We start from the raw sequence: 12,192 nt of genomic DNA on the forward strand, positions 1-12,192 counted from the left end.
TTTTAACCCTAATTCATTTGTCAAACTAAATGAATCGACTCATCTGACTTTCGTCGACACAAAGCCAGAGTTCCTGAGGCTGTTCATGGTTCAGCACATCCGATATATCCTGCAAAGCTCTTACCCTCTCTACCTCTTGTGTTTCTATACTGTACATTGGTGCAGAACTGCACGGTTTGCCCCACTTTGGCCTAATTGCAAACTCTTGCCTTGTGAGAAGACGTCCATGCACGGCTGGTCCGCATTGATCTTCTTCAATACTTTGGAGAATATGTGGAGAATTCCAGGGATGTTTCTGTGATACTGGAGCAGCTGTTGTCCCGTTTCCTCCTCTGATATCCCTTCTGGTACCACCAAGTTCTTCTGAACTTCAGGATCATCCGGCCAATCAAAGGTTGTGTGGTAAACCTCTGCAATACATGCACATGTACTAAGCAAAATGTACTATGGGCCTTATTCTAGTTCACTCTTTCTGACAAAATCCTTCTTAGATGGACAAAACCATGTGCACTGCAGGGGGGCAGATGTAACATGTGCAGAGAGAATTAGATTTGAGTGAGTTATTTTGTTTCTGTGCAGGGAAAATACTGGCTGCTTTATTTTTACACTGCAATATAGATAAATCTAACTATCTCTGCACAAGTAACATCTGCCCCACCTGCAGTGCACATGGTTTTGTCCATCTAAGAAGGATTTTGTCAGAAAGAGTGAACTAGAATAAGGCCCTATATCCAGAATAGTCTCTTTATACTTCAATGGTGACATCAAATATATTATGTGTGTATGTATATATATATATATATTTCTGTTAGATAAATTATCTGTTTCTAGATAATTTATAACAAATGCAAGAAAAATACACAGCAATTCCAAGTATACTATTGGTTGTTTATATACATCCACCAATTTTGTATATGGCTGATTAGTCCGGTCTATGTTCCACATACATACGCACATACAACAGGCCTGATGCAAGGTTGACCGCATGGCGGCCATATTGTGCAACCACTCTGCATGTGCCAATAGAAATGTAGATATTCCCCGCCCATATCCTTATGATAAGTTTTATACCTGTAATGATTATCACTCACACCAGCCCGATGATCAGTGATTCAGATCTATCTAAATATGTATATTCGCGTAGGTATAACTTAAAATAAATCTGACACAACCTCTGTAAACTTTGCCAATGTGAAATGCTCCATTACTATGAGGCATTTGCAGGTGGAAAACATGGAAGATCTGTCTGCAAAATGATCTCGCGTTCAACTCGGCATCGTCCCCGACACGCACAATTTGTGACATACAACGTCTCGGTTACCTCCAGTTGTGGGGTCAATTCTCTTTCCCATGTTTCTTTCAATCAAGACAATGTCCGGAGCATCCAGCACCACTATAAGCAACACAAGTATAAGGATAAGACACAGGAGCATGTAATATCGCCACCAGACTAGCTGTAACAATGGTAAGGGCCCACACAATCGAGTACATGATGTTGTGGAAAACAATATGTTACTTACAGTAATAGAAAAGGATCATAATGATTATGATAATAATAATAACAATAATAACAACAGTATCTAATTCTTACCGATCTGCTTGTGAGCTAACATGTATCAGTGCAGTAAGTAACCAAGTAGTGAATTTATGAAGCGGGAACCACATGCAGGTATATAGTTATAGTGCATTGATAACTAGCTGTGTGCTCAGTGCTGTTTTAAGGACTCCTTACTAAGGAGCTCTGAGGGGTTCGGTTCATTATGTCGAAAGTGTCTACATCGGCATGCATGAAGTTGACACATAAAATGGTCACCACAAATGTTTTAGGTTTTTGTGATGTCAATTTTTATCTTGTAGCGCATGGACTGCCATTTTGTGTACTGTTTCGCTCGCCATGCTTCAGGTAAGGGGCTCACTCCGCCGCGCCTGGACCTTTTCCAACCGTAATCCACAAAATGGAAGCAATTGTGGAAAAAAAAACACGTCAACCATTATCATGTCAAACTGTTAAAAAATAACCCTGTGCTACAGTACTGTAATGTAATGCTACAGACCCGGACATTCTAGGAGCAGTTTTCAGAACTGCTCAGTCCAGACAGGTTTTCTGTATAGCCCTGGTTTATTACACAGTACAATAACTCACCAACATGATCAGGGGAAGATCCATTTATCTGTAGTAGTAATCCCTGTTCCCTGGTCCGGGGAAATCCCTCTAGGACCCAGCCCTGAAAAAATAAAAATAAAACAAGTAATCAGTGGGATATTGGGGAACAAATGTACCTGCAAATGTTTCCTGAATTTCCCACAACTGACAACATTTTTCTTGCACCAGTCTGGCAGGAACCTGACATTATCACTAATCTGTGGGTACTAATTATCCTGGGTTTGCTGGATGGGCCCAGCAGCTAAGGTTGGCAATGCCTCCTTTGCAGCACTGGTGAATGAGACAAAGAGCCCTGCCCTTTTCAGTAACTGGGCCCATTCCCGCTGCTGGCGGTCCTGCTGCTTGGTAACCTGTACCTTTTCACTATATAAAAAACTCTGTCAAATTCCTGCTGCCTCCATTCACATCTCCTCATGTCACTGCTCCTGTCACATGCAGCTCTGTCCTCACTGACATTCCTGATATACTCTGTGCTGCTGGGGACCCTGCACCTCCCACTATATAACTCCCAGTCTGTGGCTTCCTGCTGCCACCATTCCCCTCCTCACATCATGTCACTGCCCCTGCCACATGCAGCCCTGTCCTCACTGACACATCCCTCATCTCCTGATATACTCTGTGCTGCTGTGGATCCTGCTCCTCCCACTATGTAACTCTGAGTCTGTGGCTTCCTGCTGCCCCCATTCCCCTCCTCACATCATGTCACTGCCCCTGTCACATGCAGCCCTGTCCTCACTGACACATCCCTCATCTCCTGATATACTCTGTGCTGCTGGGGACCCTGCTTCTCCCACTATACAACTCTCAGTCTGTGGCTTACTGCTGCATCCATTCCCCTCCTCACATCATGTCACTGCTCCTGTCACATGTAGCCCTGTCCTCACTGACACATCACTCATCTCCTGATATACTCTGTGCTGCTGGGGACCCTGCTCCTCCAATTATATAACTCTCAGTCTGTGGCTTCCTGCTGCCTCCATTCCCCTCCTCACATCATGTCACTGCCCCTGTCACATGCAGCCCTGTCCTCACTGACACATCACTCATCTCCTGATATACTCTGTGCTGCTGGGGACCCTGCTCCTCCCACTATAAAACTCTGTCTGTGGCTTCCTGCGGCCCTATTCCCCTCCTCACATCATGTCACTGCCCCTGTCACATACAGCCCTATCCTCACTGACACATCACTTGTCTCCTGATATACTCTGTGCTGCTGGGGACCCTGCTCCCCCCACTATATAACTGTGTATGTGGCTTCCTGCTGCCCCCATTCCCCTCCTCACATCATGTCTCTGCCTCCTCACATGCAACCCTGTCCCCAGTGACACATCCCTGACATACTCTGTGCTGCTGGAGGGCGGGTCTGGCGGGATGGTGGCACATGATGTAGTGAGATTTCCTCTGAGCACCATATTAGCCGTATTCTGTGTGGTGTGCCCCATATTAGCCATATTATGTGTGGTGTGCACCATATTAGCCGTATTATGTGTGGTGTGCACCCTATTAGCCGTATTGTGTGTGGTGTGCACCCTATTAGCCGTATTATGTGTGGTGTGCACCATATAAGCCGTATTATGTGTGGTGTGCACCCTATTAGCCGTATTATGTGTGGTGTGCACCATATTAGCCGTATTATGTGTGGTGTGCACCATATTAGCCGTATTATGTGTGGTGTGCCCCATATTAGCCGTATTATGTGTGGTGTGCACCATATTAGCCGTATTATGTGTGGTGTGCACCCTATTAGCCGTATTGTGTGTGGTGTGCACCCTATTAGCCGTATTATGTGTGGTGTGCCCCATATAAGTCGTATTATGTGTGGTGACAAGACCGTAGAAAAATGACAAGATCGTAGAAAAATGGGAACGGGGGGAGGACAGGGCGATAAGTAAAGTATAACGGGGCAGGAAATGGATGCAAGGGAACAGGAATGTAACAGGGGTGGGTGTAGTACCTGAGGGTAGCTTGCAGATACTGGGTCAACTTACTAGTGTTGTAGACGCATGCTGTACGTGACCTATAGTTTGTTGGGGATGGACGGTGTAATAGTCAGCATTACTGCCTCAGAGCCCTGAGGTCTTGGGTTCAATTCTCACCATGGCCCTAACTGTGTGGAGTTTGTATATTCTCCCCGTGCTTGCATGGGTTTCCTCTGGGTACTCTGGTTTCCTCCCTCAATCCCAAAATATACTAGTAGGTTAATTGGCTCCCAACAAAATGAACCCTAGAATGTCTGTCTTCGTGTACATGTGGTAGGGAATATAGATTGTAAGCTCCACTGGGGCAGGGACTGATGTGAATGTTCAACTATACTCTGTACAGCGCTGCAGAATGTGTGTGCGCTATATAAATAACTGGTAATAATAACTACTACAGTATTTGGGTTTTTTCATACAACAAAAAGCAATTAATGCCAATAATGTTATTTATCGCTCTTAAATAAATAAAAACACATTAAATTATACCCTGAAAATGAAAGCATAAATACTTATTTTTGAAAAGCCGTATAGAGTGGCTGGGGGTAAAGTTTCCTGGAGGAAATAAGAGGCAGTATTGCTGGATGGGAGTAGTAGGCACTATACAGGGGGAGTTGGTCACAACCTAGCGCCCCGAGACTTTGTGCACATTAAACGCTGCGCAAGGCTGATAATGATTATTTCCTGTACATTTTACATTTTTCCTGGGGTCTCGGAAGCTCTCAGAGATACACAAGCACACAAATAAAGGGAGAAATCAATCAATCCTTTAATTAGAATATATTATCCGGCGCCTTGACACAACACACTGAAATGTCTATTCCACCACGGAGCTGTGCTGCTTTGTTCAGAACAGGTTAATTGATATTCTGATGTGCTTTACTTCTCTTGCTGGCGCTGCCTCCATACCCCCAGTGGTTTGGTTCTGTTTGATCCCACATCGAAAAACCGTATGCTGGGGGCACCCTCAGCACAGCTCGAAGCTGGAGGTCTCAACAGCTGTGCACAGCCGACTATCACAGGCGGGACGCGCTGATAGCAGATGCCACAGATAAGATGAAATCTAGGCTTATAAATATATATATGTGGACAGTCACAGGGTTAGAGGAGGCTGGGGAGCCGCACAGAAGCAAGGAAACACAAGCCACAGTCAGGGCTGACTTACAAACAGACTTCCTTATGTACTCCGAATCCTTAACACTGGTAATGAGGATGAGGTTACTCTGTGCAGACTCCGTACATGTCTCTAGGTCTTAGGCATAGTGTCGGACACGATTAACCGAAAACACATCGCTCATGCATATACATGACATAATATATTACTAGATTTAATAATGAGCAGGATCATATGGGATTTTAAAATTGTATATATATTCTTCTACTTTGGTCTGGAGTGCCGCATCGTTTGAACGTATATATATATATATATATATATATATATATATATATATATGTAAACACACACATACATATGCACACTGTATATATGCATGCGTGTATGTATGCATGTGTGTCCAAAGTTAAGGCAATCAATTGCAGGAAAATAGCCTCCGAGACACACCGGCTGAAGACGCAATCTTGCTTCCGTGCAGGGCAGGCTTGGCTGGGATCGCATTCGATATATCCCAGGTGGCTCATGGGGGCATCGCAGGTGACTTCTCCAAAGTCTCTGTAATGTATGGGGACCTTAAGAATAATTTCAAACGGTGTGTACATATACGTACACACAGTGCAATTTTGGCTATGGACGATTTTGCCTATGTACCATTTCCCTTTAACTCCCCGGAGGCCAAAACCACCGATATTGAGTATACACAATGTACAATTTTGACTATATCACGCTCCAAATGAAAGTGTTAATAGTTTATTTTTATCAATAAACAAAATACAAAGTGAATGAACAGAAGAGAAGTCAAACTTAAATAAATATTTAGTGCAAATATTTGGTGTGCCTTTAAAACAGCTTTAATACTTCTAGGTTAGCTTGCACAAAGTCAGAGATTTTGTAGGATTAGTCAGGTGTATGAGTAACCAATCATACCAACCAGGTAATAATAATCATACTGTTTACATGTAGGTTGAAACACAGTCATTAACTGAAACAGAAACAGCTGTGTTAGAGGCTTAAAACTGGGTGAAAAACAGCCAAACTGCTACAAAAGTGAGGTTGTGACAGTTTCATGTCACGGGTCATACATGTGACAAGACTTGGCAAAATAATGAGACACAAGGCAGTTATACTGCATCAGCAAGGTCTCTCCCAGGAAAATACTTCAAAGCAGACTGGGGTTTCAAGATGTGCTGTTCAAGCTCTTCTGAAGAAGCACAAAGAAATGGTCAATGTTGGGGACTGTAGACACAGTGGTCAGCCAAGGAAACAGCGCAACAGATGAAAAATACGTTATGCTTACTTCCCATTAAAATCAGAAATTTTGTTTTCTGAAGGGGTGAAGAGAAGTACAATAATAATAATGGGTACATTTACTAAGACGATATTCTATTGAAGATTGGCTGCTGCCCCCAGTGACCAATCAGATTCTAGCTAGTCTCTTCTAGAAGGTGCTAAATACATAAGTAGAATATGTTTGGTTGCTAAGAGCAACATCCCATGTTCAATAGAACTCCAATCTTAGTCAATTTACCCTTGATTGTCTGCAGGCAACAGTAATGGATGGTGGAGGTTCCTTGCAAGTTTGGTGGCTGCATCTCTGCAAATGAAGTTGGGGATTTGTTCCGGACTAATGGTGCGCTCAATACAGACAGGTAATTACCCATCATGCAATATCATCAGGGTGACTCCTAATTTATTCTGCAGCAGGACAGTGACCCCAAACATACAGCCAATATCATCAGGGTGTCTTCTGAGTGACTTTAATAATAGTCATTTATTCTGCAGCAGGACAGTGACCCCAAACTTACAGGATACGGTCGTATTATCGACCACACTTAGGTTGACAGTCATTAGGTTGACACCGTTGCGGCGTCAGGCAACTAGGTCGACAGGTGTCTAGGTCGACAAGGTACAATGTCGACATGGTTTTAGGTCGACAAATGCGTTAGTTCGACATGGGTTAGGTGTACAGGTCGCGAGGTCGACATGGGTTTTTTCACTGTTTTTTGAGCCGACATGTGCCGACAGGTGGTATATCATGCCCTACCATCCACTAGGGCGTGGCGGGAGAATAAAATAGTGTGCCGAGCGCAGCGAGGCACCGTGCCCGAAGCATTGCGAGCGAAGCGAGGGGCTGCAGTTCACTTCCAACTGTGTCCATGTCGACTGGGTCGACATTCGGGTCACAAAACAGTGGAAAAACCCATGTCGACCTTGCGACCTAACCTAGGTTGACCTAACGCATTTGTTGACCTAAACCCATGTCGACCTTGTCCCATGTTGACCTAGACACCTGTCAACCTTCATCCATGTCGACCTAGAACCCTGTCAACCTTGTGGCCTGTCGACCCAACGGTGTCGACCTAATGACTGTCGACCTAAGAGTGGTCGATAATACGATCCACACCTCAACATACAGCCAATATCATCAAGAACTATCTTCAGCATAAAGAAGAACAAGGAGCCCTGGAAGCGATGATGAGGCCACCACAGAGCCCTGATCTCCACATCATCCGGGCTGTCTGGGATTACAGAAGGACATGAGCAGGCTACATACACAGGAGATCTGGGGTCAGTTCTCCAAGCTGTCTGGAACCTCCTCCCTGCTGAGTTCCTTCAAACCTGTGCACAAGTCTACCTAGGAGGATTGATGCTGTTTTAAAGGCAAGGAGTGCTCGCATGCTAGTGCAGGTATTCGGGGGGGGGGGAGCATTCTGCGGGTGCCGTTCACCAGTTCATCTGCCTGGCAAACAAGTCTGAATCAGGCCCCCAGTGCTGTACAGGAGACCAAACACCCCGAATGCTGAGAATTACCTGCAGTAGACAGAAGGGGTGCTGCAGTGGATTTTGTCAGTGTTAAAAAAAAGAGTATATTAAGGGAGAACAATTTCCAAGGATCCGAATTCTGAAAACTCATCGGTGTCCCAAAACCATAGCTGGAAAATCTAGAGTTTATCTCAGAAGTCCTGAAAGTTTCTGTAGATGGAGTTACTGATGACTCTATATGGGTCGCACCTGTATTTCAATGGTTATGTTGCACATAAATCGTTTACATCATTTGCTGACAAGGAATCGCTGCCCTATGGAGTATGCACAGCACAACGATGGGGAAACAGCTGTAATTCACTCCCACCATCCAGCTATACTGACGGATCTTTATTCTGCGAAATGAGCGACTGGCAGAGCGAGATTCCTCCCAAGGCCCCCTCTCCAAGTTGTCTCTGGTGGGGTGGGGGGCACGGCGCTCAGTATTCAATGGGACATTAGCCAGCCAGTATGAGCCCCCGTGGGCAGACAAGTCATCAGCTGTACCCGTTCTAGCACAATGCCTGCCATAAGTTTCTCTTTCTGTGCTATAATACCTGGCAGCCGGCTCTCCTGTACGCCTCGGCGCACTTACATGAGATTTAACACTCTGCAGGAAGTCTCAGCAGGCCTGTTGATCAATAAAAAGCCTTCTCCTCTGAGGCTGCGCTTGACATCTTTAAACCGGGGGAGTGTCAAAAAAATGGGAAAGCAATCCTGCCCTTCGAATGTCAGAGCATGGGAATGCAGCAATTAATGCCAGCGCAACGACACAGCATGGAGGAATAAAACACACAGCTGCCAGCCGCCGGCCAGCATATCATTCCAATATGTTCCCGTTATACAGTCTGCGAGCAGGAGGGGGAACGTTGGGCGCCCTAAAAGCACAAATTGGACAAACTGAAAACTTATTGTGTTTTCTCCTTTCTTGATTGTTTTCTTCCGTGTCACTTTACTGGAAGTATAAAGACATCTTCGCCTGCTGGGGAATCTGAATGACATTTTAAGATACTGGCTATGACTAAGAACTCGCGCCCACATGAACGGTTCAGGGAGGAAAAACTGTCAGGCAAAAAATAATAACAAAAATAAGAGAGAATTTAATAAAAAAATTTTTGGGTTGAACCTACAAAAATCCTTGTCCCAATATAGGCCCTGATTCAGGTTGGGTTAATAAAGAGCCGAATTTGCAGCAGGGACCAATGTTGCGGGAGTATGCATGGGTATCGGTGAGTATTACATTTGCTGAGGCGTTCACACAGTGGTGCAGAAAGGGGGCGGGTGCATGGGGAGGTTCTCACAAAAATGGTGGGTGCAGCCAGAAAAACGTCACCCACTGGTTTTCCTTGTCACACTCTGCCTCTCCTGCCTCTCCTATAACCCTCTGCCTTTCCCGGTCACCCACTGCCGTCTTGCATATTGTGAACTTGGGTTGGGGTGGGGGAGGGGGGGGGCAAGTTATATTTTTTGAACCTGGGCTTACCACCCACAAGATCTGCCACTGCACCCAGCTGTATGTAGGTGAGTTCCTCCCTTATCCTATCACATGAAGGGGGAGATGTATCATGCCTTGGGAAGAACATTCTGTACCCTAGATGTAGTGCAATACATAGTAGGACATCTTCCCACAGTGGATGATAGGAGAGGTACAGGGAGAAGAACATTCTGTACCCTAGATGTAGTGCAATACATAGTAGGACATCTTCCCAAAGTGGATGATAGGAGAGGTACGGGGAGAAGAACATTCTGTACCCTAGATGTAGTGCAATACATAGTAGGACATCTTTCCACAGTGGATGATAGGAGAGGTACGGGGAGAAGAACATTCTGTACCCTAGATGTAGTGCAATACATAGTAGGGACATCTTCCCAAAGTGGATGATAGGAGAGGTACGGGGAGAAGAACATTCTGTACCCTAGATGTAGTGCAATACATAGTAGGACATCTTCCCAAAGTGGATGATAGGAGAGGTACGGGGAGAAGAACATTCTGTACCCTAGATGTAGTGCAATACATAGTAGGGACATCTTTCCACAGTGGATGATAGGAGAGGTACGGGGAAAAGAACATTCTGTACCCTAGATGTAGTGCAATACATAGTAGGACATCTTTCCACAGTGGATAATAGGAGAGGTACGGGGAAAAGAACATTCTGTACCCTAGATGTAGTGCAATACATAGTAGGACATCTTTCCACAGTGTATGATAGGAGAGGTACGGGGAGAAGAACATTCTGTACCCTAGATGTAGTGCAATACATAGTAGGACATCTTCCCAAAGTGGATGATAGGAGAGGTACGGGGAGAAGCACATTCTGTACCCTAGATGTAGTGCAATTCATAGTAGGGACATCTTCCCAAAGTGGATGATAGGAGAGGTACAGGGAGAAGAACTTTTAGTAACCTAGATGTAGTGCAATACATAGTAGGGACATCTTCCCAAAGTGGATGATAGGAGAGGTACGGGGAGAAGAACATTCTGTACCCTAGATGTAGTGCAATACATAGTAGGGACATCTTCCCACAGTGGATGATAGGAGAGGTACAGGGAGAAGAACATTCTGTACCCTAGATGTAGTGCAATACATAGTAGGGACATCTTCCCAAAGTGGATGATAGGAGAGGTACGGGGAGAAGAACATTCTGTACCCTAGATGTAGTGCAATACATAGTAGGGACATCTTCCCACAGTGGATGATAGGAGAGGTACAGGGAGAAGAATATTCTGTACCCTAGATGTAGTGCAATACATAGTAGGGACATCTTCCCACAGTGGATGATAGGAGAGGTACAGGGAGAAGAACATACTATGGGGGTTATTCTAATTCACTCTTTCTGACAAAATCCTTCTTAGATGGACAAAACCATGTACACTGCAGGTGGGGCAGATGTTACTTGTGCAGAGATAATTAGATTTGGGTGGGGTTTTACTTCAAAGTGAGATCTATATTGCAGTGTAAAAATAAAGCAGTCAGTATTTACCCTGCACAGAAACAAAATAACTCACCCAGATCTAATTCTCTTTGCACATTTTACATCTGCCCCCCTGCAGTGCACATGGTTTTGCCCATCTAAGAAGGATTTTGTCAGAAAGATTGAACTAGAATAAGGCCCTATATTATGTAGTGCAATACAGCAATACACAATAGGTTCTTCTTTTTTAAAACTTGGCATCAGCCCGATGGCCACAGCCCAGGGCCATCGGGGACAACACTGGGCTTCAGCATGGGAAGGTAAGTTCTGGAGGAGGCACCCCTTGTTTGGGGAAGTCCCCACTTCCCCAGGACCCCTGCCCATGCTGACTGGTCAGGGGATGAATGCTTTAGCTGGGGGGACTTGTATAAAAAGTCTCCCCCCGGCTGTGGCATTAACCTGCTGGCTGGTTGGGCCTGGTGCTGGTTCTTGAAATACGGTGGATCCCTACTCATTTTTTCCCCGTATTTTGGAAACCAGGACCAGCCCTTGAGCCTAGTGCTGGTTTTATAAAATCCAGGGGAACTCTATTTGTTTTGCCCCGTGATTTTATGAAACCAGGACCGGTTCTTTGAGCCTGGGGCTGGTTATGCACTTTTTTTTACACAAAATCGCACATGTCCGAAAATGCTAACATTTTCATGACTAAAAATCGCACCATATCGCACTTTTTTGCTGCTAATTCGCATCTCCTTAAATAGTCGAATTCTGGCAAAAACTGCGGTTTGAAAAAGTGCGATTTCGGAAATGCGATAAAATCGCATCCTATTAAATGTCACCCACTGTGTCTAGTTTTAAGAATAGGTCATTTACATCTACAGTTTGTCAGAGAGAGCAGGTCCCTCAAACCTCTTTGTGAACCAGATGCACTAAGCTTCAAAAGTGATAAAATGGAGAGCGATAAACAACCAGCTAATCAGCTCCTACCTGACATTTTTTAAACACAGTCTGTGACATGGCAGGTAGCAGCTGATTGGCTGGTAGTTTATCACTCTCATTTTATTACTTTTGAAGCTTAGTGCATCTGGCCCTGTTTCTGTTATTATCCATTTTTTTTTTTGGGGGGGGGGGGGGGGGTTTATTACTGTTTGTTCTCAACTGTAAGGTGCAACATAATATGCAGGTGCTATATACTGTAAGTAATAATAACAACATTATTACAA

At 44.7% G+C, this 12,192-nt stretch overlaps 1 protein-coding gene across 1 annotated transcript in view; it reads right to left on the reverse strand.

The window, feature by feature from the left end:
• Positions 1–12,192, reverse strand: part of AK8 (adenylate kinase 8) — an 86,558-nt gene that overhangs the window by 49,212 nt on the left and 25,154 nt on the right. Inside the window, exons 6-8 of the mRNA XM_083160929.1 lie at positions 2,144–2,225; positions 1,322–1,393; positions 210–410 (exon numbers count right to left, since the gene is read on the reverse strand). Coding sequence (XP_083017055.1) covers positions 210–410; positions 1,322–1,393; positions 2,144–2,225 — 355 coding nt within the window. The remainder of the gene's footprint in view (positions 1–209; positions 411–1,321; positions 1,394–2,143; positions 2,226–12,192) is intronic.

Source organism: Crinia signifera, chromosome 9 (assembly GCF_055691185.1).
Source record: "Crinia signifera chromosome 9, ASM5569118v1, whole genome shotgun sequence".
Classification (NCBI taxonomy): domain Eukaryota; kingdom Metazoa; phylum Chordata; class Amphibia; order Anura; family Myobatrachidae; genus Crinia; species Crinia signifera.